The following is a 26,200-nucleotide window of genomic DNA, read 5'->3' on the forward strand; positions in this document are numbered from 1 at the left end:
GGAAAGTTATCACTCACCAGTAAAAGTTGTATTTTCATTTTGTGGCCGCAGCAGAGCTAAATCTGCGGAGTAATACAATAGCAGTCATTCCTAGAAATGCGTAATGAATTAAAAGTCTGTTGCTAGATTCCAGGAGGCGGCAAGTATCAAGACTACTTGACTACCTCTCGGACGCCTGAGGGCATAGGCGAAAAGTCCGAAAGCACTGCGTGTCATGCAGCACGGCGATGAAAGACTAGATACAACATTTCATTCACTCGGCCCTCTTTTATTACAGTGCAACACAAATCTCATATCGCAGGAAAGTTATCACTCACCAGTAAAAGTTGTATTTTCATTTTGTGGCCGCAGCAGAGCTAAATCTGCGGAGTAATACAATAGCAGTCATTTCTAGAAATGCGTAATGAATTAAAAGTCTGTTGCTAGATTCCAGGAGGCGGCAAGTATCAAGACTACTTGACTACCTCTCGGACGCCTGAGGGCATAGGCGAAAAGTCCGAAAGCACTGCGTGTCATACAGCACGGCGATGAAAGACTAGATACAACTTTTCATTCACTCGGCCCTCTTTTATTACAGTGCAACACAAATCTCATATCGCAGGAAAGTTATCACTCACCAGTAAAAGTTGTATTTTCATTTTGTGGCCGCAGCAGAGCTAAATCTGCGGTGTAATACAATAGCAGTCATTTCTAGAAATGCGTAATGAATTAAAAGTCTGTCGCTAGATTCCAGGAGGCGGCAAGTATCAAGACTACTTGGCTACCTCTCGGACGCCTGAGGGCATAGGCGAAAAGTCCGAAAGCACTGCGTGTCATGCAGCACGGCGATGAAAGACTAGATACAACTTTTCATTCACTCGGCCCTCTTTTATTACAGTGCAACACAAATCTCATATCGCAGGAAAGTTATCACTCACCAGTAAAAGTTGTATTTTCATTTTGTGGCCGCAGCAGAGCTAAATCTGCGGAGTAATACAATAGCAGTCATTTCTAGAAATGCGTAATGAATTAAAAGTCTGTCGCTAGATTCCAGGAGGCGGCAAGTATCAAGACTACTTGGCTACCTCTCGGACGCCTGAGGGCATAGGCGAAAAGTCCGAAAGCACTGCGTGTCATGCAGCACGGCGATGAAAGACTAGATACAACTTTTCATTCACTCGGCCCTCTTTTATTACAGTGCAACACAAATCTCATATCGCAGGAAAGTTATCACTCACCAGTAAAAGTTGTATTTTCATTTTGTGGCCGCAGCAGAGCTAAATCTGCGGTGTAATACAATAGCAGTCATTTCTAGAAATGCGTAATGAATTAAAAGTCTGTCGCTAGATTCCAGGAGGCGGCAAGTATCAAGACTACTTGGCTACCTCTCGGACGCCTGAGGGCATAGGCGAAAAGTCCGAAAGCACTGCGTGTCATGCAGCACGGCGATGAAAGACTAGATACAACTTTTCATTCACTCGGCCCTCTTTTATTACAGTGCAACACAAATCTCATATCGCAGGAAAGTTATCACTCACCAGTAAAAGTTGTATTTTCATTTTGTGGCCGCAGCAGAGCTAAATCTGCGGAGTAATACAATAGCAGTCATTTCTAGAAATGCGTAATGAATTAAAAGTCTGTCGCTAGATTCCAGGAGGCGGCAAGTATCAAGACTACTTGACTACCTCTCGGACGCCTGAGGGCATAGGCGAAAAGTCCGAAAGCACTGCGTGTCATGCAGCACGGCGATGAAAGACTAGATACAACTTTTCATTCACTCGGCCCTCTTTTATTACAGTGCAACACAAATCTCATATCGCAGGAAAGTTATCACTCACCAGTAAAAGTTGTATTTTCATTTTGTGGCCGCAGCAGAGCTAAATCTGCGGTGTAATACAATAGCAGTCATTTCTAGAAATGCGTAATGAATTAAAAGTCTGTCGCTAGATTCCAGGAGGCGGCAAGTATCAAGACTACTTGGCTACCTCTCGGACGCCTGAGGGCATAGGCGAAAAGTCCGAAAGCACTGCGTGTCATGCAGCACGGCGATGAAAGACTAGATACAACTTTTCATTCACTCGGCCCTCTTTTATTACAGTGCAACACAAATCTCATATCGCAGGAAAGTTATCACTCACCAGTAAAAGTTGTATTTTCATTTTGTGGCCGCAGCAGAGCTAAATCTGCGGAGTAATACAATAGCAGTCATTTCTAGAAATGCGTAATGAATTAAAAGTCTGTTGCTAGATTCCAGGAGGCGGCAAGTATCAAGACTACTTGGCTACCTCTCGGACGCCTGAGGGCATAGGCGAAAAGTCCGAAAGCACTGCGTGTCATGCAGCACGGCGATGAAAGACTAGATACAACTTTTCATTCACTCGGCCCTCTTTTATTACAGTGCAACACAAATCTCATATCGCAGGAAAGTTATCACTCACCAGTAAAAGTTGTATTTTCATTTTGTGGCCGCAGCAGAGCTAAATCTGCGGAGTAATACAATAGCAGTCATTCCTAGAAATGCGTAATGAATTAAAAGTCTGTTGCTAGATTCCAGGAGGCGGCAAGTATCAAGACTACTTGACTACCTCTCGGACGCCTGAGGGCATAGGCGAAAAGTCCGAAAGCACTGCGTGTCATGCAGCACGGCGATGAAAGACTAGATACAACTTTTCATTCACTCGGCCCTCTTTTATTACAGTGCAACACAAATCTCATATCGCAGGAAAGTTATCACTCACCAGTAAAAGTTGTATTTTCATTTTGTGGCCGCAGCAGAGCTAAATCTGCGGAGTAATACAATAGCAGTCATTCCTAGAAATGCGTAATGAATTAAAAGTCTGTTGCTAGATTCCAGGAGGCGGCAAGTATCAAGACTACTTGACTACCTCTCGGACGCCTGAGGGCATAGGCGAAAAGTCCGAAAGCACTGCGTGTCATACAGCACGGCGATGAAAGACTAGATACAACTTTTCATTCACTCGGCCCTCTTTTATTACAGTGCAACACAAATCTCATATCGCAGGAAAGTTATCACTCACCAGTAAAAGTTGTATTTTCATTTTGTGGCCGCAGCAGAGCTAAATCTGCGGAGTAATACAATAGCAGTCATTTCTAGAAATGCGTAATGAATTAAAAGTCTGTTGCTAGATTCCAGGAGGCGGCAAGTATCAAGACTACTTGACTACCTCTCGGACGCCTGAGGGCATAGGCGAAAAGTCCGAAAGCACTGCGTGTCATACAGCACGGCGATGAAAGGCTAGATACAACTTTTCATTCACTCGGCCCTCTTTTATTACAGTGCAACACAAATCTCATATCGCAGGAAAGTTATCACTCACCAGTAAAAGTTGTATTTTCATTTTGTGGCCGCAGCAGAGCTAAATCTGCGGTGTAATACAATAGCAGTCATTTCTAGAAATGCGTAATGAATTAAAAGTCTGTTGCTAGATTCCAGGAGGCGGCAAGTATCAAGACTACTTGACTACCTCTCGGACGCCTGAGGGCATAGGCGAAAAGTCCGAAAGCACTGCGTGTCATGCAGCACGGCGATGAAAGACTAGATACAACTTTTCATTCACTCGGCCCTCTTTTATTACAGTGCAACACAAATCTCATATCGCAGGAAAGTTATCACTCACCAGTAAAAGTTGTATTTTCATTTTGTGGCCGCAGCAGAGCTAAATCTGCGGAGTAATACAATAGCAGTCATTTCTAGAAATGCGTAATGAATTAAAAGTCTGTTGCTAGATTCCAGGAGGCGGCAAGTATCAAGACTACTTGGCTACCTCTCGGACGCCTGAGGGCATAGGCGAAAAGTCCGAAAGCACTGCGTGTCATGCAGCACGGCGATGAAAGACTAGATACAACTTTTCATTCACTCGGCCCTCTTTTATTACAGTGCAACACAAATCTCATATCGCAGGAAAGTTATCACTCACCAGTAAAAGTTGTATTTTCATTTTGTGGCCGCAGCAGAGCTAAATCTGCGGAGTAATACAATAGCAGTCATTTCTAGAAATGCGTAATGAATTAAAAGTCTGTTGCTAGATTCCAGGAGGCGGCAAGTATCAAGACTACTTGACTACCTCTCGGACGCCTGAGGGCATAGGCGAAAAGTCCGAAAGCACTGCGTGTCATGCAGCACGGCGATGAAAGACTAGATACAACTTTTCATTCACTCAGCCCTCTTTTATTACAGTGCAACACAAATCTCATATCGCAGGAAAGTTATCACTCACCAGTAAAAGTTGTATTTTCATTTTGTGGCCGCAGCAGAGCTAAATCTGCGGAGTAATACAATAGCAGTCATTTCTAGAAATGCGTAATGAATTAAAAGTCTGTTGCTAGATTCCAGGAGGCGGCAAGTATCAAGACTACTTGACTACCTCTCGGACGCCTGAGGGCATAGGCGAAAAGTCCGAAAGCACTGCGTGTCATGCAGCACGGCGATGAAAGACTAGATACAACTTTTCATTCACTCAGCCCTCTTTTATTACAGTGCAACACAAATCTCATATCGCAGGAAAGTTATCACTCACCAGTAAAAGTTGTATTTTCATTTTGTGGCCGCAGCAGAGCTAAATCTGCGGAGTAATGCAATAGCAGTCATTCCTAGAAATGCGTAATGAATTAAAAGTCTGTCGCTAGATTCCAGGAGGCGGCAAGTATCAAGACTACTTGACTACCTCTCGGACGCCTGAGGGCATAGGCGAAAAGTCCGAAAGCACTGCGTGTCATGCAGCACGGCGATGAAAGACTAGATACAACTTTTCATTCACTCAGCCCTCTTTTATTACAGTGCAACACAAATCTCATATCGCAGGAAAGTTATCACTCACCAGTAAAAGTTGTATTTTCATTTTGTGGCCGCAGCAGAGCTAAATCTGCGGAGTAATGCAATAGCAGTCATTCCTAGAAATGCGTAATGAATTAAAAGTCTGTCGCTAGATTCCAGGAGGCGGCAAGTATCAAGACTACTTGACTACCTCTCGGACGCCTGAGGGCATAGGCGAAAAGTCCGAAAGCACTGCGTGTCATGCAGCACGGCGATGAAAGACTAGATACAACTTTTCATTCACTCAGCCCTCTTTTATTACAGTGCAACACAAATCTCATATCGCAGGAAAGTTATCACTCACCAGTAAAAGTTGTATTTTCATTTTGTGGCCGCAGCAGAGCTAAATCTGCGGAGTAATACAATAGCAGTCATTCCTAGAAATGCGTAATGAATTAAAAGTCTGTCACTAGATTCCAGGAGGCGGCAAGTATCAAGACTACTTGACTACCTCTCGGACGCCTGAGGGCATAGGCGAAGAGTTCGAAAGCACTGCGTGTCATGCAGCACGGCGATGAAAGACTAGATACAACTTTTCATTCACTCGGCCCTCTTTTATTACAGTGCAACACAAATCTCATATCGCAGGAAAGTTATCACTCACCAGTAAAAGTTGTATTTTCATTTTGTGGCCGCAGCAGAGCTAAATCTGCGGAGTAATACAATAGCAGTCATTTCTAGAAATGCGTAATGAATTAAAAGTCTGTTGCTAGATTCCAGGAGGCGGCAAGTATCAAGACTACTTGACTACCTCTCGGACGCCTGAGGGCATAGGCGAAAAGTCCGAAAGCACTGCGTGTCATGCAGCACGGCGATGAAAGACTAGATACAACCTTTCATTCACTCGGCCCTCTTTTATTACAGTGCAACACAAATCTCATATCGCAGGAAAGTTATCACTCACCAGTAAAAGTTGTATTTTCATTTTGTGGCCGCAGCAGAGCTAAATCTGCGGAGTAATACAATAGCAGTCATTCCTAGAAATGCGTAATGAATTAAAAGTCTGTCACTAGATTCCAGGAGGCGGCAAGTATCAAGACTACTTGACTACCTCTCGGACGCCTGAGGGCATAGGCGAAGAGTTCGAAAGCACTGCGTGTCATGCAGCACGGCGATGAAAGACTAGATACAACTTTTCATTCACTCGGCCCTCTTTTATTACAGTGCAACACAAATCTCATATCGCAGGAAAGTTATCACTCACCAGTAAAAGTTGTATTTTCATTTTGTGGCCGCAGCAGAGCTAAATCTGCGGAGTAATACAATAGCAGTCATTTCTAGAAATGCGTAATGAATTAAAAGTCTGTTGCTAGATTCCAGGAGGAGGCAAGTATCAAGACTACTTGACTACCTCTCGGACGCCTGAGGGCATAGGCGAAAAGTCCGAAAGCACTGCGTGTCATGCAGCACGGCGATGAAAGACTAGATACAACCTTTCATTCACTCGGCCCTCTTTTATTACAGTGCAACACAAATCTCATATCGCAGGAAAGTTATCACTCACCAGTAAAAGTTGTATTTTCATTTTGTGGCCGCAGCAGAGCTAAATCTGCGGAGTAATACAATAGCAGTCATTTCTAGAAATGCGTAATGAATTAAAAGTCTGTTGCTAGATTCCAGGAGGCGGCAAGTATCAAGACTACTTGACTACCTCTTGGACGCCTGAGGGCATAGGCGAAAAGTCCGAAAGCACTGCGTGTCATACAGCACGGCGATGAAAGACTAGATACAACTTTTTATTCACTCAGCCCTCTTTTATTACAGTACAACACAAATCTCATATCGCAGGAAATTTATCACTCACCAGTAAAAGTTGTATTTTCATTTTGTGGCCGCAGCAGAGCTAAATCTGCGGAGTAATACAATAGCAGTCATTTCTAGAAATGCGTAATGAATTAAAAGTCTGTTGCTAGATTCCAGGAGGCGGCAAGTATCAAGACTACTTGACTACCTCTCGGACGCCTGAGGGCATAGGCGAAAAGTCCGAAAGCACTGCGTGTCATACAGCACGGCGATGAAAGACTAGATACAACTTTTTACTCACTCAGCCCTCTTTTATTACAGTACAACACAAATCTCATATCGCAGGAAAGTTGTCACTCACCAGTAAAAGTTGTATTTTCATTTTGTGGCCGCAGCAGAGCTAAATCTGCGGAGTAATACAATAGCAGTCATTCCTAGAAATGCGTAATGAATTAAAAGTCTGTTGCTAGATTCCAGGAGGCGGCAAGTATCAAGACTACTTGACTACCTCTCGGACGCCTGAGGGCATAGGCGAAAAGTCCGAAAGCACTGCGTGTCATGCAGCACGGCGATGAAAGACTAGATACAACTTTTCATTCACTCAGCCCACTTTTATTACAGTGCAACACAAATCTCATATCGCAGGAAAGTTATCACTCACCAGTAAAAGTTGTATTTTCATTTTGTGGCCGCAGCAGAGCTAAATCTGCGGAGTAATACAATAGCAGTCATTCCTAGAAATGCGTAATGAATTAAAAGTCTGTTGCTAGATTCCAGGAGGCGGCAAGTATCAAGACTACTTGACTACCTCTCGGACGCCTGAGGGCATAGGCGAAAAGTCCGAAAGCACTGCGTGTCATACAGCACGGCGATGAAAGACTAGATACAACTTTTCATTCACTCGGCCCTCTTTTATTACAGTGCAACACAAATCTCATATCGCAGGAAAGTTGTCACTCACCAGTAAAAGTTGTATTTTCATTTTGTGGCCGCAGCAGAGCTAAATCTGCGGAGTAATACAATAGCAGTCATTCCTAGAAATGCGTAATGAATTAAAAGTCTGTTGCTAGATTCCAGGAGGCGGCAAGTATCAAGACTACTTGACTACCTCTCGGACGCCTGAGGGCATAGGCGAAAAGTCCGAAAGCACTGCGTGTCATGCAGCACGGCGATGAAAGACTAGATACAACTTTTCATTCACTCGGCCCTCTTTTATTACAGTGCAACACAAATCTCATATCGCAGGAAAGTTGTCACTCACCAGTAAAAGTTGTATTTTCATTTTGTGGCCGCAGCAGAGCTAAATCTGCGGAGTAATACAATAGCAGTCATTCCTAGAAATGCGTAATGAATTAAAAGTCTGTTGCTAGATTCCAGGAGGCGGCAAGTATCAAGACTACTTGACTACCTCTCGGACGCCTGAGGGCATAGGCGAAAAGTCCGAAAGCACTGCGTGTCATGCAGCACGGCGATGAAAGACTAGATACAACTTTTCATTCACTCAGCCCTCTTTTATTACAGTGCAACACAAATCTCATATCGCAGGAAAGTTATCACTCACCAGTAAAAGTTGTATTTTCATTTTGTGGCCGCAGCAGAGCTAAATCTGCGGAGTAATACAATAGCAGTCATTCCTAGAAATGCGTAATGAATCAAAAGTCTGTTGCTAGATTCCAGGAGGCGGCAAGTATCAAGACTACTTGACTACCTCTCGGACGCCTGAGGGCATAGGCGAAAAGTCCGAAAGCACTGCGTGTCATACAGCACGGCGATGAAAGACTAGATACAACTTTTCATTCACTCGGCCCTCTTTTATTACAGTGCAACACAAATCTCATATCGCAGGAAAGTTGTCACTCACCAGTAAAAGTTGTATTTTCATTTTGTGGCCGCAGCAGAGCTAAATCTGCGGAGTAATACAATAGCAGTCATTCCTAGAAATGCGTAATGAATTAAAAGTCTGTTGCTAGATTCCAGGAGGCGGCAAGTATCAAGACTACTTGACTACCTCTCGGACGCCTGAGGGCATAGGCGAAAAGTCCGAAAGCACTGCGTGTCATGCAGCACGGCGATGAAAGACTAGATACAACTTTTCATTCACTCGGCCCTCTTTTATTACAGTGCAACACAAATCTCATATCGCAGGAAAGTTATCACTCACCAGTAAAAGTTGTATTTTCATTTTGTGGCCGCAGCAGAGCTAAATCTGCGGAGTAAAACAATAGCAGTCATTCCTAGAAATGCGTAATGAATTAAAAGTCTGTTGCTAGATTCCAGGAGGCGGCAAGTATCAAGACTACTTGACTACCTCTCGGACGCCTGAGGGCATAGGCGAAAAGTCCGAAAGCACTGCGTGTCATACAGCACGGCGATGAAAGACTAGATACAACTTTTCATTCACTCGGCCCTCTTTTATTACAGTGCAACACAAATCTCATATCGCAGGAAAGTTATCACTCACCAGTAATAGTTGTATTTTCATTTTGTGGCCGCAGCAGAGCTAAATCTGCGGAGTAATACAATAGCAGTCATTCCTAGAAATGCGTAATGAATTAAAAGTCTGTTGCTAGATTCCAGGAGGCGGCAAGTATCAAGACTACTTGACTACCTCTCGGACGCCTGAGGGCATAGGCGAAAAGTCCGAAAGCACTGCGTGTCATACAGCACGGCGATGAAAGACTAGATACAACTTTTCATTCACTCGGCCCTCTTTTATTACAGTGCAACACAAATCTCATATCGCAGGAAAGTTATCACTCACCAGTAAAAGTTGTATTTTCATTTTGTGGCCGCAGCAGAGCTAAATCTGCGGAGTAATGCAATAGCAGTCATTTCTAGAAATGCGTAATGAATTAAAAGTCTGTCGCTAGATTCCAGGAGGCGGCAAGTATCAAGACTACTTGACTACCTCTCGGACGCCTGAGGGCATAGGCGAAGAGTTCGAAAGCACTGCGTGTCATACAGCACGGCGATGAAAGACTAGATACAACTTTTCATTCACTCGGCCCTCTTTTATTACAGTGCAACACAAATCTCATATCGCAGGAAAGTTATCACTCACCAGTAAAAGTTGTATTTTCATTTTGTGGCCGCAGCAGAGCTAAATCTGCGGAGTAATACAATAGCAGTCATTCCTAGAAATGCGTAATGAATTAAAAGTCTGTCGCTAGATTCCAGGAGGCGGCAAGTATCAAGACTACTTGACTACCTCTCGGACGCCTGAGGGCATAGGCGAAGAGTTCGAAAGCACTGCGTGTCATACAGCACGGCGATGAAAGACTAGATACAACTTTTCATTCACTCGGCCCTCTTTTATTACAGTGCAACACAAATCTCATATCGCAGGAAAGTTATCACTCACCAGTAAAAGTTGTATTTTCATTTTGTGGCCGCAGCAGAGCTAAATCTGCGGAGTAATACAATAGCAGTCATTCCTAGAAATGCGTAATGAATTAAAAGTCTGTCGCTAGATTCCAGGAGGCGACAAGTATCAAGACTACTTGACTACCTCTCGGACGCCTGAGGGCATAGGCGAAGAGTTCGAAAGCACTGCGTGTCATACAGCACGGCGATGAAAGACTAGATACAACTTTTCATTCACTCGGCCCTCTTTTATTACAGTGCAACACAAATCTCATATCGCAGGAAAGTTATCACTCACCAGTAAAAGTTGTATTTTCATTTTGTGGCCGCAGCAGAGCTACATCTGCGGAGTAATACAATAGCAGTCATTCCTAGAAATGCGTAATGAATTAAAAGTCTGTCGCTAGATTCCAGGAGGCGGCAAGTATCAAGACTACGTGACTACCTCTCGGACGCCTGAGGGCATAGGCGAAGAGTTCGAAAGCACTGCGTGTCATACAGCATGGCGATGAAAGACTAGATACAACTTTTCATTCACTCGGCCCTCTTTTATTACAGTGCAACACAAATCTCATATCGCAGGAAAGTTATCACTCACCAGTAAAAGTTGTATTTTCATTTTGTGGCCGCAGCAGAGCTACATCTGCGGAGTAATACAATAGCAGTCATTCCTAGAAATGCGTAATGAATTAAAAGTCTGTCGCTAGATTCCAGGAGGCGGCAAGTATCAAGACTACTTGACTACCTCTCGGACGCCTGAGGGCATAGGCGAAGAGTTCGAAAGCACTGCGTGTCATACAGCACGGCGATGAAAGACTAGATACAACTTTTCATTCACTCGGCCCTCTTTTATTACAGTGCAACACAAATCTCATATCGCAGGAAAGTTATCACTCACCAGTAAAAGTTGTATTTTCATTTTGTGGCCGCAGCAGAGCTAAATCTGCGGAGTAATACAATAGCAGTCATTCCTAGAAATGCGTAATGAATTAAAAGTCTGTCGCTAGATTCCAGGAGGCGGCAAGTATCAAGACTACTTGACTACCTCTCGGACGCCTGAGGGCATAGGCGAAGAGTTCGAAAGCACTGCGTGTCATACAGCACGGCGATGAAAGACTAGATACAACTTTTCATTCACTCGGCCCTCTTTTATTACAGTGCAACACAAATCTCATATCGCAGGAAAGTTATCACTCACCAGTAAAAGTTGTATTTTCATTTTGTGGCCGCAGCAGAGCTACATCTGCGGAGTAATACAATAGCAGTCATTCCTAGAAATGCGTAATGAATTAAAAGTCTGTCGCTAGATTCCAGGAGGCGGCAAGTATCAAGACTACTTGACTACCTCTCGGACGCCTGAGGGCATAGGCGAAGAGTTCGAAAGCACTGCGTGTCATACAGCACGGCGATGAAAGACTAGATACAACTTTTCATTCACTCGGCCCTCTTTTATTACAGTGCAACACAAATCTCATATCGCAGGAAAGTTATCACTCACCAGTAAAAGTTGTATTTTCATTTTGTGGCCGAAGCAGAGCTACATCTGCGGAGTAATACAATAGCAGTCATTCCTAGAAATGCGTAATGAATTAAAAGTCTGTCGCTAGATTCCAGGAGGCGGCAAGTATCAAGACTACTTGACTACCTCTCGGACGCCTGAGGGCATAGGCGAAGAGTTCGAAAGCACTGCGTGTCATACAGCACGGCGATGAAAGACTAGATACAACTTTTCATTCACTCGGCCCTCTTTTATTACAGTGCAACACAAATCTCATATCGCAGGAAAGTTATCACTCATCAGTAAAAGTTGTATTTTCATTTTGTGGCCGCAGCAGAGCTACATCTGCGGAGTAATACAATAGCAGTCATTCCTAGAAATGCGTAATGAATTAAAAGTCTGTCGCTAGATTCCAGGAGGCGGCAAGTATCAAGACTACTTGACTACCTCTCGGACGCCTGAGGGCATAGGCGAAGAGTTCGAAAGCACTGCGTGTCATACAGCACGGCGATGAAAGACTAGATACAACTTTTCATTCACTCGGCCCTCTTTTATTACAGTGCAACACAAATCTCATATCGCAGGAAAGTTATCACTCACCAGTAAAAGTTGTATTTTCATTTTGTGGCCGCAGCAGAGCTACATCTGCGGAGTAATACAATAGCAGTCATTCCTAGAAATGCGTAATGAATTAAAAGTCTGTCGCTAGATTCCAGGAGGCGGCAAGTATCAAGACTACTTGACTACCTCTCGGACGCCTGAGGGCATAGGCGAAGAGTTCGAAAGCACTGCGTGTCATACAGCACGGCGATGAAAGACTAGATACAACTTTTCATTCACTCGGCCCTCTTTTATTACAGTGCAACACAAATCTCATATCGCAGGAAAGTTATCACTCACCAGTAAAAGTTGTATTTTCATTTTGTGGCCGCAGCAGAGCTACATCTGCGGAGTAATACAATAGCAGTCATTCCTAGAAATGCGTAATGAATTAAAAGTCTGTCGCTAGATTCCAGGAGGCGGCAAGTATCAAGACTACTTGACTACCTCTCGGACGCCTGAGGGCATAGGCGAAGAGTTCGAAAGCACTGCGTGTCATACAGCACGGCGATGAAAGACTAGATACAACTTTTCATTCACTCGGCCCTCTTTTATTACAGTGCAACACAAATCTCATATCGCAGGAAAGTTATCACTCACCAGTAAAAGTTGTATTTTCATTTTGTGGCCGCAGCAGAGCTAAATCTGCGGAGTAATACAATAGCAGTCATTCCTAGAAATGCGTAATGAATTAAAAGTCTGTCGCTAGATTCCAGGAGGCGGCAAGTATCAAGGCTACTTGACTACCTCTCGGACGCCTGAGGGCATAGGCGAAGAGTTCGAAAGCACTGCGTGTCATACAGCACGGCGATGAAAGACTAGATACAACTTTTCATTCACTCGGCCCTCTTTTATTACAGTGCAACACAAATCTCATATCGCAGGAAAGTTATCACTCACCAGTAAAAGTTGTATTTTCATTTTGTGGCCGCAGCAGAGCTAAATCTGCGGAGTAATACAATAGCAGTCATTTCTAGAAATGCGTAATGAATTAAAAGTCTGTCGCTAGATTCCAGGAGGCGGCAAGTATCAAGACTACTTGACTACCTCTCGGACGCCTGAGCGCATAGGCGAAGAGTTCGAAAGCACTGCGTGTCATACAGCACGGCGATGAAAGACTAGATACAACTTTTCATTCACTCGGCCCTCTTTTATTACAGTGCAACACAAATCTCATATCGCAGGAAAGTTATCACTCACCAGTAAAAGTTGTATTTTCATTTTGTGGCCGCAGCAGAGCTACATCTGCGGAGTAATACAATAGCAGTCATTCCTAGAAATGCGTAATGAATTAAAAGTCTGTCGCTAGATTCCAGGAGGCGGCAAGTATCAAGACTACTTGACTACCTCTCGGACGCCTGAGGGCATAGGCGAAGAGTTCGAAAGCACTGCGTGTCATACAGCACGGCGATGAAAGACTAGATACAACTTTTCATTCACTCGGCCCTCTTTTATTACAGTGCAACACAAATCTCATATCGCAGGAAAGTTATCACTCACCAGTAAAAGTTGTATTTTCATTTTGTGGCCGCAGCAGAGCTAAATCTGCGGAGTAATACAATAGCAGTCATTCCTAGAAATGCGTAATGAATTAAAAGTCTGTCGCTAGATTCCAGGAGGCGGCAAGTATCAAGACTACTTGACTACCTCTCGGACGCCTGAGGGCATAGGCGAAGAGTTCGAAAGCACTGCGTGTCATACAGCACGGCGATGAAAGACTAGATACAACTTTTCATTCACTCGGCCCTCTTTTATTACAGTGCAACACAAATCTCATATCGCAGGAAAGTTATCACTCACCAGTAAAAGTTGTATTTTCATTTTGTGGCCGCAGCAGAGCTAAATCTGCGGAGTAATACAATAGCAGTCATTCCTAGAAATGCGTAATGAATTAAAAGTCTGTCGCTAGATTCCAGGAGGCGGCAAGTATCAAGACCATTTGACTACCTCTCGGACGCCTGAGGGCATAGGCGAAAAGTCCGAAAGCACTGCGTGTCATACAGCACGGCGATGAAAGACTAGATACAACTTTTCATTCACTCGGCCCTCTTTTATTACAGTGCAACACAAATCTCATATCGCAGGAAAGTTATCACTCACCAGTAAAAGTTGTATTTTCATTTTGTGGCCGCAGCAGAGCTAAATCTGCGGAGTAATACAATAGCAGTCATTCCCAGAAATGCGTAATGAATTAAAAGTCTGTCGCTAGATTCCAGGAGGCGGCAAGTATCAAGACTACTTGACTACCTCTCGGACGCCTGAGGGCATAGGCGAAGAGTTCGAAAGCACTGCGTGTCATACAGCACGGCGATGAAAGACTAGATACAACTTTTCATTCACTCGGCCCTCTTTTATTACAGTGCAACACAAATCTCATATCGCAGGAAAGTTATCACTCACCAGTAAAAGTTGTATTTTCATTTTGTGGCCGCAGCAGAGCTAAATCTGCGGAGTAATACAATAGCAGTCATTCCTAGAAATGCGTAATGAATTAAAAGTCTGTCGCTAGATTCCAGGAGGCGGCAAGTATCAAGACCATTTGACTACCTCTCGGACGCCTGAGGGCATAGGCGAAAAGTCCGAAAGCACTGCGTGTCATACAGCACGGCGATGAAAGACTAGATACAACTTTTCATTCACTCGGCCCTCTTTTATTACAGTGCAACACAAATCTCATATCGCAGGAAAGTTATCACTCACCAGTAAAAGTTGTATTTTCATTTTGTGGCCGCAGCAGAGCTAAATCTGCGGAGTAATACAATAGCAGTCATTCCTAGAAATGCGTAATGAATTAAAAGTCTGTCGCTAGATTCCAGGAGGCGGCAAGTATCAAGACTACTTGACTACCTCTCGGACGCCTGAGGGCATAGGCGAAGAGTTCGAAAGCACTGCGTGTCATACAGCACGGCGATGAAAGACTAGATACAACTTTTCATTCACTCGGCCCTCTTTTATTACAGTGCAACACAAATCTCATATCGCAGGAAAGTTATCACTCACCAGTAAAAGTTGTATTTTCATTTTGTGGCCGCAGCAGAGCTACATCTGCGGAGTAATACAATAGCAGTCATTCCTAGAAATGCGTAATGAATTAAAAGTCTGTCGCTAGATTCCAGGAGGCGGCAAGTATCAAGACTACTTGACTACCTCTCGGACGCCTGAGGGCATAGGCGAAGAGTTCGAAAGCACTGCGTGTCATACAGCACGGCGATGAAAGACTAGATACAACTTTTCATTCACTCGGCCCTCTTTTATTACAGTGCAACACAAATCTCATATCGCAGGAAAGTTATCACTCACCAGTAAAAGTTGTATTTTCATTTTGTGGCCGCAGCAGAGCTAAATCTGCGGAGTAATACAATAGCAGTCATTCCTAGAAATGCGTAATGAATTAAAAGTCTGTCGCTAGATTCCAGGAGGCGGCAAGTATCAAGACTACTTGACTACCTCTCGGACGCCTGAGGGCATAGGCGAAGAGTTCGAAAGCACTGCGTGTCATACAGCACGGCGATGAAAGACTAGATACAACTTTTCATTCACTCGGCCCTCTTTTATTACAGTGCAACACAAATCTCATATCGCAGGAAAGTTATCACTCACCAGTAAAAGTTGTATTTTCATTTTGTGGCCGCAGCAGAGCTACATCTGTGGAGTAATACAATAGCAGTCATTCCTAGAAATGCGTAATGAATTAAAAGTCTGTCGCTAGATTCCAGGAGGCGGCAAGTATCAAGACTACTTGACTACCTCTCGGACGCCTGAGGGCATAGGCGAAGAGTTCGAAAGCACTGCGTGTCATACAGCACGGCGATGAAAGACTAGATACAACTTTTCATTCACTCGGCCCTCTTTTATTACAGTGCAACACAAATCTCATATCGCAGGAAAGTTATCACTCACCAGTAAAAGTTGTATTTTCATTTTGTGGCCGCAGCAGAGCTACATCTGCGGAGTAATACAATAGCAGTCATTCCTAGAAATGCGTAATGAATTAAAAGTCTGTCGCTAGATTCCAGGAGGCGGCAAGTATCAAGACTACTTGACTACCTCTCGGACGCCTGAGGGCATAGGCGAAGAGTTCGAAAGCACTGCGTGTCATACAGCACGGCGATGAAAGACTAGATACAACTTTTCATTCACTCGGCCCTCTTTTATTACAGTGCAACACAAATCTCATATCGCAGGAAAGTTATCACTCACCAGTAAAAGTTGTATTTTCATTTTGTGGCCGCAGCAGAGCTACATCTGCGGAGTAATACAATAGCAGTCATTCCTAGAAATGCGTAATGAATTAAAAGTCTGTCGCTAGATTCCAGGAGGCGGCAAGTATCAAGACTACTTGACTACCTCTCGGACGCCTGAGGGCATAGGCGAAGAGTTCGAAAGCACTGCGTGTCATACAGCACGGCGATGAAAGACTAGATACAACTTTTCATTCACTCGGCCCTCTTTTATTACAGTGCAACACAAATCTCATATCGCAGGAAAGTTATCACTCACCAGTAAAAGTTGTATTTTCATTTTGTGGCCGCAGCAGAGCTAAATCTGCGGAGTAATACAATAGCAGTCATTCCTAGAAATGCGTAATGAATTAAAAGTCTGTCGCTAGATTCCAGGAGGCGGCAAGTATCAAGACCATTTGACTACCTCTCGGACGCCTGAGGGCATAGGCGAAAAGTCCGAAAGCACTGCGTGTCATACAGCACGGCGATGAAAGACTAGATACAACTTTTCATTCACTCGGCCCTCTTTTATTACAGTGCAACACAAATCTCATATCGCAGGAAAGTTATCACTCACCAGTAAAAGTTGTATTTTCATTTTGTGGCCGCAGCAGAGCTAAATCTGCGGAGTAATACAATAGCAGTCATTCCTAGAAATGCGTAATGAATTAAAAGTCTGTCGCTAGATTCCAGGAGGCGGCAAGTATCAAGACTACTTGACTACCTCTCGGACGCCTGAGGGCATAGGCGAAGAGTTCGAAAGCACTGCGTGTCATACAGCACGGCGATGAAAGACTAGATACAACTTTTCATTCACTCGGCCCTCTTTTATTACAGTGCAACACAAATCTCATATCGCAGGAAAGTTATCACTCACCAGTAAAAGTTGTATTTTCATTTTGTGGCCGCAGCAGAGCTAAATCTGCGGAGTAATACAATAGCAGTCATTCCTAGAAATGCGTAATGAATTAAAAGTCTGTCGCTAGATTCCAGGAGGCGGCAAGTATTAAGACTACTTGACTACCTCTCGGACGCCTGAGGGCATAGGCGAAGAGTTCGAAAGCACTGCGTGTCATACAGCACGGCGATGAAAGACTAGATACAACTTTTCATTCACTCGGCCCTCTTTTATTACAGTGCAACACAAATCTCATATCGCAGGAAAGTTATCACTCACCAGTAAAAGTTGTATTTTCATTTTGTGGCCGCAGCAGAGCTAAATCTGCGGAGTAATACAATAGCAGTCATTCCTAGAAATGCGTAATGAATTAAAAGTCTGTCGCTAGATTCCAGGAGGCGGCAAGTATCAAGACCATTTGACTACCTCTCGGACGCCTGAGGGCATAGGCGAAAAGTCCGAAAGCACTGCGTGTCATACAGCACGGCGATGAAAGACTAGATACAACTTTTCATTCACTCGGCCCTCTTTTATTACAGTGCAACACAAATCTCATATCGCAGGAAAGTTATCACTCACCAGTAAAAGTTGTATTTTCATTTTGCTGCCCTTCTGCTTTCGCCATTTCATAGACAAATGCATCTATGAGATCTCTCCTTTTCCCTGGCGTATATGTTGCCTTATGGTCTTCGATAATTGTCTGAAAAAGAAAAAGGTTTTAGTTATAACACTGAGAAGAAATTGTAACCTAAAGGTATATCCAGACCAATAAGAACAAGAGAGATAATAAAAGAAAATGTTGTTTCAAATAAAGCAAACAGGCAATAACAGCCTAGTATTTTAGAGGCCACAAAAACTAAGCAGCCCATTATTTTATCACTCATTAAGATGAAAGAGCCAGTCATAGCCATTAAAACGGAACAGCCAACCAATATGTAGCCACTTGTTCAAAAGTATCCGAATGGCCTTAATTTTGCGCCGTATTCAGAAGTATCCGAATGACCTGTATTATTTATAAAAAGATAATGCCTTATTGGTGTAATTTCCAGTATTTCCACGACAAAAATATGTAAACAAACTTGCACACTGAAACGCGAGCACACACACACACACACACACACACACACATATATATATATATATATATATATATATATATATATATATATATATATATATATACAGGGTGAGTCACCTAACGTTACCGCTGGATATATTTCGTAAACCACATCAAATACTGACGAACCGATTCCACAGACCGAACGTGAGGAGAGGGGCTAGTGTAATTGTTTAATATAAACCATAAAAAAATGCACGGAAGTATGTTTTTTAACACAAACCTACGTTTTTTTAAAAATGGAACCACGTTAGTTTTGTTAGCACATCTGAACATGAAAACAAATACGTAATCAGTGCCGTTTGTTGCAATGTAAAATGTTAATTACATCCGGAGACATGGTAACCTAAAGTTGACGCTTGAAACCTCCGACGTTCAGTTGCGTGTTGTAACAAACACGGGCCACGGTCGACGAGCAGCATCTGCAGGGACATGTTTACGATGACGACCGTGTTTACGAGTGTGGCTGTAGTGCACTGTTGTGGTTTGGTCTAGCTGTCGCAGTGTCCGCATGTAGCGCTTGCTGCTATTGTTATTCTGCATTCGTCTCCGCACGCAGACCAATTGTAGTACACCTTGTTACCAGACGTCTGTGATAGTGTAGTGTTGTAGGAACTGTGACCATGGTGTATTCGAACTCTGAAAAGGCGGAGATGATACTCATCTACGGCGAGTGTCGACGAAATGCAGCTGAAGCCTGCAGGGTGTATACAGAACGGTACCCGGACAGAGAGCATCCAACGTGCCACACATTGCAAAACATCTACCGCCAACTGTATGCAACAGGTATGGTCGTAGCACGCAAACGGGTCCGTAACAGGCCCGTCACAGGAGTAGTGGGTGCAGTTGGTGTGTTAGCTGCTGCTGCCATGAACCCACACATGAGTACACGGGACATTGCGAGAGCCGGTGGACTGAGTCAAAGTAGTGTCATGCGCATAACCGCTTTCACCCGTTTCATGTGTCGCTACATGAGCAGTTACATGGTGATGACTTTAATCATCGAGTGCAATTCTGTCAATGGGCATTAACAGAGAATGCGTTGCAGTTCTACCTGTTTACCGATGAAGCGGGTTTCACAAACCACGGGGCAGTGAATCTACGGAACATGCATTACTGGTCCGTGGACAATCCTCGCTGGCTCAGACAGGTAGAGCGACAGTGACCGTGGACTGTAAATGTATGGTACGGAATCATTGGCGACCACCTCATTGGTCCTCACTTCATTGCAGGGGCCCAAACAGCTGCAACATACATCGCGTTTCTACAGAATGATCTGCCAACGTTGCTCGAAAATGTCCCACTGGAAAAGCGTCGACGTATGTGGTATCAGCATGATGGTGCACCTGCACATTCCGCAATTAACACTAGGCTGACTCTTTACAGGACGTTCGACGGGCGTTTCATAGGACGTGGAGGACGCATAAATTGGCCAGCCCGTTCTCCTGATCTTACACCTCTGGACTTCTTTCTGTGGGGTACGTTAAAGGAGAATGAGTACCGTGATGTGCCTACAACCCCAGAGGATATGAAACAACGTATTGTGGCAGCCTGCGGCGACATTACACCAGATGTACTGCGGCGTGTACGACATTCATTACGCCACAGATTGCAATTGTGTGCAGCAAATGATGGCCACCATATCGAACATCTATCGGCCTGACATGTCGGGACACATTCTATTCCACTCCGTAATTGAAAACGGAAACCACGTGTGTACGTGTACCTCACCCCTCATGGTAATGTACATGTGCGTCAGTGAAAAAGACCAATAAAAAGGTGTTAGCATGTGGACGTAATGTGCTGTTCCAGTCTCTTCTGTACCTAAGGTCCATCACCGTTCCCTTTGGATCCCTACGTAATTCGGTGCTCTCCGATACACACGATCGAACAGCGGAGGATTGGTTCTCAAGCGTCAACTTTAGGTTACAAGATCTCCGGATGTAATTAACATTTTACAATGCAACAAACGGCACTGATTACGTATTTGTTTATATTATCAGATTTGCTAACAAAACCAACGTAGTTCCATTTAAAAAAACGTAGGTTTGTGTTAAAAAACATACTTCCGTGCATTTTTTATGGTCTGTATTAACCAGTTACACTAGCCCCTCTCCTTTCGTTCGGTCTGTGGAAACGATTCGTCAGTATTTGATGTGGTTTACGAAATATATCCAGCAGTAATGTTAGGTGACTCACCCTATATACAGTATATACAAACGGGCGCTCGCAATGGCTACGTCAAGTGTCACAATGTTGCATAGAAAAATTCTAAATCGTTAGCAGTTAGTATTACTATTAATTAAGTCCATAAATATTTTTGTTATAGACAAATGCAGTAATTGCAATAAAGTTCTTAAAACCTAATGTGATTATGTGGGATATTAGGAAGACTATTTTAAATTATAAAACTGATTGTTTGGTTGCATAAAAATTATTATAGGCTGAGACCGAATGGGCACTGACAATTTGTTCAAGATTCTTCGTAGATTTATTTTATGAGTTTCTCGTACTTTCTAACCTGTATTTTGGTATATCCAGATTTGCTTTATTTCTGGAATCAAAATGGCGAATTTATTCCCAGACTCCACGTTGTTATTGCCTTTGATGTAAACTCCGCAAACATATAGACACAGTAATCTCAACTTTGAAAAAAGAGGTGACAGTGCTCCATAGGACACTCCTCGCACATTACACAAATATCTTCTTCTAGTTTTTAAAATGTAAGGCCTTCTGTCAACATTTCATTTGTAGGGTTCATGAATTCTGCTGTTACTAGCGACGCATATATAGATGTATACACTAAGTATAAGGTAGGAGCCGGCCGAGGTGGTCTCGCGGTTAAGGCGCTCAGTCCGGAACCGTGCGACTGCTACGGTCGCAGGTTCGAATCCTGCCTCGGGCATGGATGTGTGTGATGTCCTTAGGTTAGTTAGGTTTAAGTAGTTCTAAGTTCTAGGGGACTGATGACCACAGAAGTTAAGTCCTATAGTGCTCAGAGCCATTTGAACCATTTGTAAGGTAGGTGTAAGGGTATAAGTGCAAATATTTTTACATGCGGTGTCTTAACATGTACACGAATCAGTCTGTTTATTGTTTCTTCTCTGTATCGAACAGTCATCCAAAAAAAAAAAAAAAAATCACAAACTCTAGGGCCAGATGTTTTCTGCAGAGTCATTACTAGACCACTATGCAGACTACGGCTGTCAGCATAGACTAACCGTTTTCCGTCAACGTGTCCACATTTCAACACATGACATGCAGCCAGGAGAAAGTAAACATTAATGGCTTGATCTGCCACACATATTTGGAGATACTAACCAACCTTAAAACATACAGCTTGTAATAGCTATAATTATAGCTTGTAATACCTACCATTATTATTCTGTAAATCACGTAAATACTGATGTAATGTTGTTCCGTACACCGCACTCAGTCACCAGTAGAAATATCTAAGTAACTGCACTTATACCGGTTAACCCTTGTATATTTGTGAAGCACTGCTAGCACATGAAAATTTTGTCAAAAAATAAGCAACGTTTGTACTGCTTCCTGTTGAAAGCTGGCAACAGAGGGTTTTCTCTCTTGGTACAAAATGTAGCAGGCTTACTGAAAAAAGTTCGACGTCAGTGAACTTGTATGCAAAGGTATTTCGACACTGGGAAAACTGACCGATCGTAAGTGCCAGTAGTTTCTTTCTCCTCAGATTACATTTTCTAGTGCCTCATACGAGGGCAATCCCAAAAGTAGGGTCTCCTATTTTTTATAAGTGCATAGACCTGTTTATTTCTACAATGGTTTACATCAGTTTACAGCTTGAACATTTAGCTATTTTTAGACATAATAACCATTTCTGTCGATGCATTTTTGTAGACGCTGTGGCAGTTTTTGTACGTTCATGTCATACCAGCTCGCCGCCATGCTGTTCAGAAAGTTATGAATCGCTTTCCGGCCAAATGTTCTTTTAACCTAGGGAACAAGTGATAGTCACTGGGCGCCAAGTCAGGACTGTAGGGTGGGTGGGTGATTATGATCCGCTGAAACTGTTGCAGGAGAGCAACGGTTTGCCGAGCGATGTTTGGGCGAGCTTTGTCATGGAGAATGTGTACGCCCTTGCTCAACATTTCTCTTCTCCGGTTCCGAATTGCCCGTTTGAGTTTTTTCAGAGGCTCACAGTACCTTCCAGCGTTAATTGTGGTCCCACCGATTCAGCTCCGACAACGAGGTTAAAGAAGAGATTCATAGCTTTCTGAACAGCATGGCGGCGAGCTAGTATGACATGGGCATACAAAAACTGTCACAGCGTCTAAAAACAAAATGCATCGACAGAAATGGTGATTATGTCGGTATATACTGATTGGAGCACTGAGCGACAAAGTGTAGAGACCTCAAAAGGAACTACCTCGAATAATAAGTTATTTTTAACTTACAAATACTATCTTTCGCTGTCAGGCTGAGAAATTTTTCTGCTGAAACCAGTTGTGCATATGTATACTTAAATTTAGTGAGCCTTGACTTGTAGTGCTTACCATAAAATATGCGCGCGCCATCTCGTTGAACTTGATGAGTGCGTTGTATCCCGTTGCCTCGGGCTGGATGAATCGCAGCCACGGCATGGCGCTGAGTTTGCCTCCAGCCATGTCGAAGGCGCGCGAACGAGTTTCTACTAGATTGAGCAGCGTCTGCAGGCGCTGGTCGCCGCGGGGGAAGCGGTATCCTGCACAGTTCGACGGCCAAACCTCAGCCCACCTTGTACTCAGCCTTCATAGCAGTACTGTTCTCACGTTTTGTTTGTAGAGCTGAGGAGAACGTGTGCTCCTTTTATGTTCCTATGTAAAACGTCATTGGTAGAGTTAGGGAGTGTACTTTACACGTTGAAGAACTAGCTGTACCCAGCCATACTTTGTGGTTGCTGAGTCTGCTTAAATGAAAACAAAGAAACGAGAAAGTATCGCCGCGAATATCCTCAATCCCGTTGGTAGTGACCACCTTCTCATGCTTCTCACCCCCATCTTCTCAACCTGTGGCCCTCCGCATGCCCCCCACCCATGTCCCCCGAAGTCCATCCATGACTACCGCTGCCCCGACTGAGATACCGACCGGGACTCCATTGCCTCACAGGTCGAAAGCCACCCCCTTACCTTTCACCATCCGGCTGACATCACCCATGCCTCTTCCTTCCTCCAGAAGACCATCACTCCCGCTGTGTAGGCTCACGCTCCTACCAAATTCATCCACCCTCACCACCCTACACTTTCCCCATATGCCATCCTCCTTCTTCATGAGCCCCGGAGGCTCTACTGCTCTTTCCTCCGCACCCGTGACTGGGATACACTCCTCCGCCACTGGCAATGACAACGACACACCATGAACCTCCTTAAAGCAAAGAAACACAGGACTGGCGCCAGACATGTACAAGCCTCAACTCCACCCACCCTCTCAACTCCTGGATGTACTGGTCAGCCTCCCACTGCCTTACTGGTAGCCATCCCACTCCACATTACCCTCTTCTCCATGACAACTGCCCCCTCCATGACAATTTCAATATGACTAGTCATTTTGCTTCCCTCCTAACCGAGATCTTCTCCATTCCTGATGATCCTCATTTTCATTACTCACTCTTCCCCACCATCCTTGAATGCACTGATACCTCTGTCCCACTGCTCGCCCCCAGTTTCCAGCACTTGGATCAGTTACCCCTCTCAGACATAAACACACCCATCATTGCACATGGCATCACACTCATCCTCCACTCCAAACGCAACACTGCCCCTGGTCACTAGAGTGTCACATGCTGCCACCTCAAGGAATCCCCTCAACCGTTCCTGGCTACCCTTGATACTGTGTACAACGTCCTCCTCTCCACTGTCATCTACCCCAACCCGTGGAAGACTTCCCATGTCCTGCTGTTCTTTAAATGCAATAAAGCCCCTCTGACACCTCTTTCTATCATCCCATCTGCTCACCTCCATGTTCAGTAAGATATTCAAATCCATCCTCTCCCATTGTATTCATATCCAACGTAACCTGCACCACCCCCTTACCCACTGTGGCTTCTGGCTCTCCTTGTCAGCTGACGACCAGCTCCTTAACCTTAACAGTCTTCTTTCCCTCCAACTTCCGTCACTCCACTATCTTTGTTTCCCTCGACTCCAAAACGTCTGCGACCGTGTCTGGCATCCTGGGCTCCTCTTCAAACTCAAGACATATGGTCTCCCTATTAATTTCGTCTATCTCGTTGCTTCCTTCCTCTCCCATCGTCCCTCCTATGTCACTATCCACAATTCCAACTCCCATACTTTCTATTCCACTGCTGATGTGCCCCAAGGCTCCATCCCTTCCCCTCTCTTCTATCTCCTGTAGACTGCTGATATACCCAAGTGCCCCCACCCCCTCCCCCACCTATTTCTCTCCTCCAATTTGCTGATGACACCACCTTTCTGGCTCTTTATCCTACCCTTCAACGGTCCCAATGTACCCTCCAAACTCATCTTGACCAGTTCAACACTTGGTGCAACCAGTGTTCCTTTGTATCAACCCCTCCAAGACCCGGGTAATCATCATAGGCCACACCACTCGCTCCTTCTGTGTCCATCATCGCTACCTAACCATTTATGGTTGTCCTATTCACTACACTCTCACCCTAAAACACCTAGGCCTCACTCTTGACCGCCACTTCACCTGGACTCTCCATCTCCTTATGATACAACACACAGCTCACAATGGACTCTGCCTCCTGAAACTCCTGTCCAGCTGGACATAGGGACTGCATCCTTCCACCATCCTTCACACCTCCAAATCCTGTACCCACCACATCTTTTACCGGCTGGGGTGGTCGAGCAGTTCTAGGGGCTACAGTCTGGAATCGCGCGACCGCTACGGTCGCAGGTTCGAATCCTGCCTTGGGCATGGATGTGTGTGATGTCCTTAGGTTAGTTAGGTTTAAGTAGTTCTAAGTTTTAGGGGACTGATGACCTCAGAAGTTAAGTCCCATAGTGCTCAGAGCCATTTGAACCAAGCCACATCCTTTGTTATGCCAGTTATGCTTGGATTTCGCCGTTCCCAGATTCTATAAGGCTCTCCACCTCGCCTTCTACATCCACCTTCCGACCCCATGTGTATCCTCTACGACATCATCCCCTTCCCCCACCTTCTTCTTTTCCTTGAACACTTCTGCACCCTGTGTATCATCTGCTGACTCCATACCCCCCACCCCCTGGTGTCCCCCTTCCTCTCAAGCCCCAGCCTGTTGCCATGCCTTTACCATTGTGTCCCACCATCTCCATCTGCACATCCTCCACCTCTGTTGCGGGTTGATATTTGTAATTATAGACACTCTGGAAATATTGATTATCCTTGAATTAATGTTTTATATTCCATGATGTACGTTCCTTGGAGAGAAATATAATTAATGTTGTATTGGAATCAAGGTGTTGTGTGTCCGTAATATTTTGGTGTCGAAACCCGGGAAGAAATTGCGATTTCATGCGTGATTTCAACAATTAACGGCTTACTTCACGCTGTAGGAAACAAGAGACGACGTCGGACCGCATCACAAGCTAAGTTCATTCCAATATAATATGATCGCAATTTTTGCGGCTTTGTATTGCAAGCCTGAAACTTGCACTCAGAGTAGCTAGTTTTGTTAAAAGGTTTTCCTTCACTTACGTTTGCGCATACGCTGCTTGTTAAACGTTTAAGCTATTCACAAGCGCACTCCTAAACAATCTTACAACAGCCGTCTTTAGTAAGACATAATGCAGGACGAATCAGAGATACAGTTAGCAAACTTCAAAAGAAAGCGAACTAGGGAGAGGACTAATGCTACGCGGTTTCTGCGGCTGTTGATGCTCTTACCATAGAAAGCCCGTTTGATGATTTTGAACATTACAGGGAACGTCTTCAAGAAATTCTAGAGAAGCTCGTTTCATTAGATGACGCTATT

At 44.2% G+C, this 26,200-nt stretch overlaps 1 protein-coding gene across 1 annotated transcript in view; it reads right to left on the minus strand.

Moving 5' to 3' along the window:
• The window catches only part of LOC124796020 (methyl farnesoate epoxidase-like), a 162,773-nt gene that overhangs the window by 59,576 nt on the left and 76,997 nt on the right, over positions 1-26,200 (minus strand). Inside the window, exons 4-5 of the mRNA XM_047260103.1 lie at positions 22,785-22,972; positions 17,718-17,838 (exon numbers count right to left, since the gene is read on the minus strand). Of these exons, the coding sequence (XP_047116059.1) occupies positions 17,718-17,838; positions 22,785-22,972 (309 nt within the window). The remainder of the gene's footprint in view (positions 1-17,717; positions 17,839-22,784; positions 22,973-26,200) is intronic.

Source organism: Schistocerca piceifrons, chromosome 4 (genome assembly GCF_021461385.2).
Source record: "Schistocerca piceifrons isolate TAMUIC-IGC-003096 chromosome 4, iqSchPice1.1, whole genome shotgun sequence".
In the NCBI taxonomy this organism is placed as follows: Eukaryota; Metazoa; Arthropoda; class Insecta; order Orthoptera; family Acrididae; genus Schistocerca; species Schistocerca piceifrons.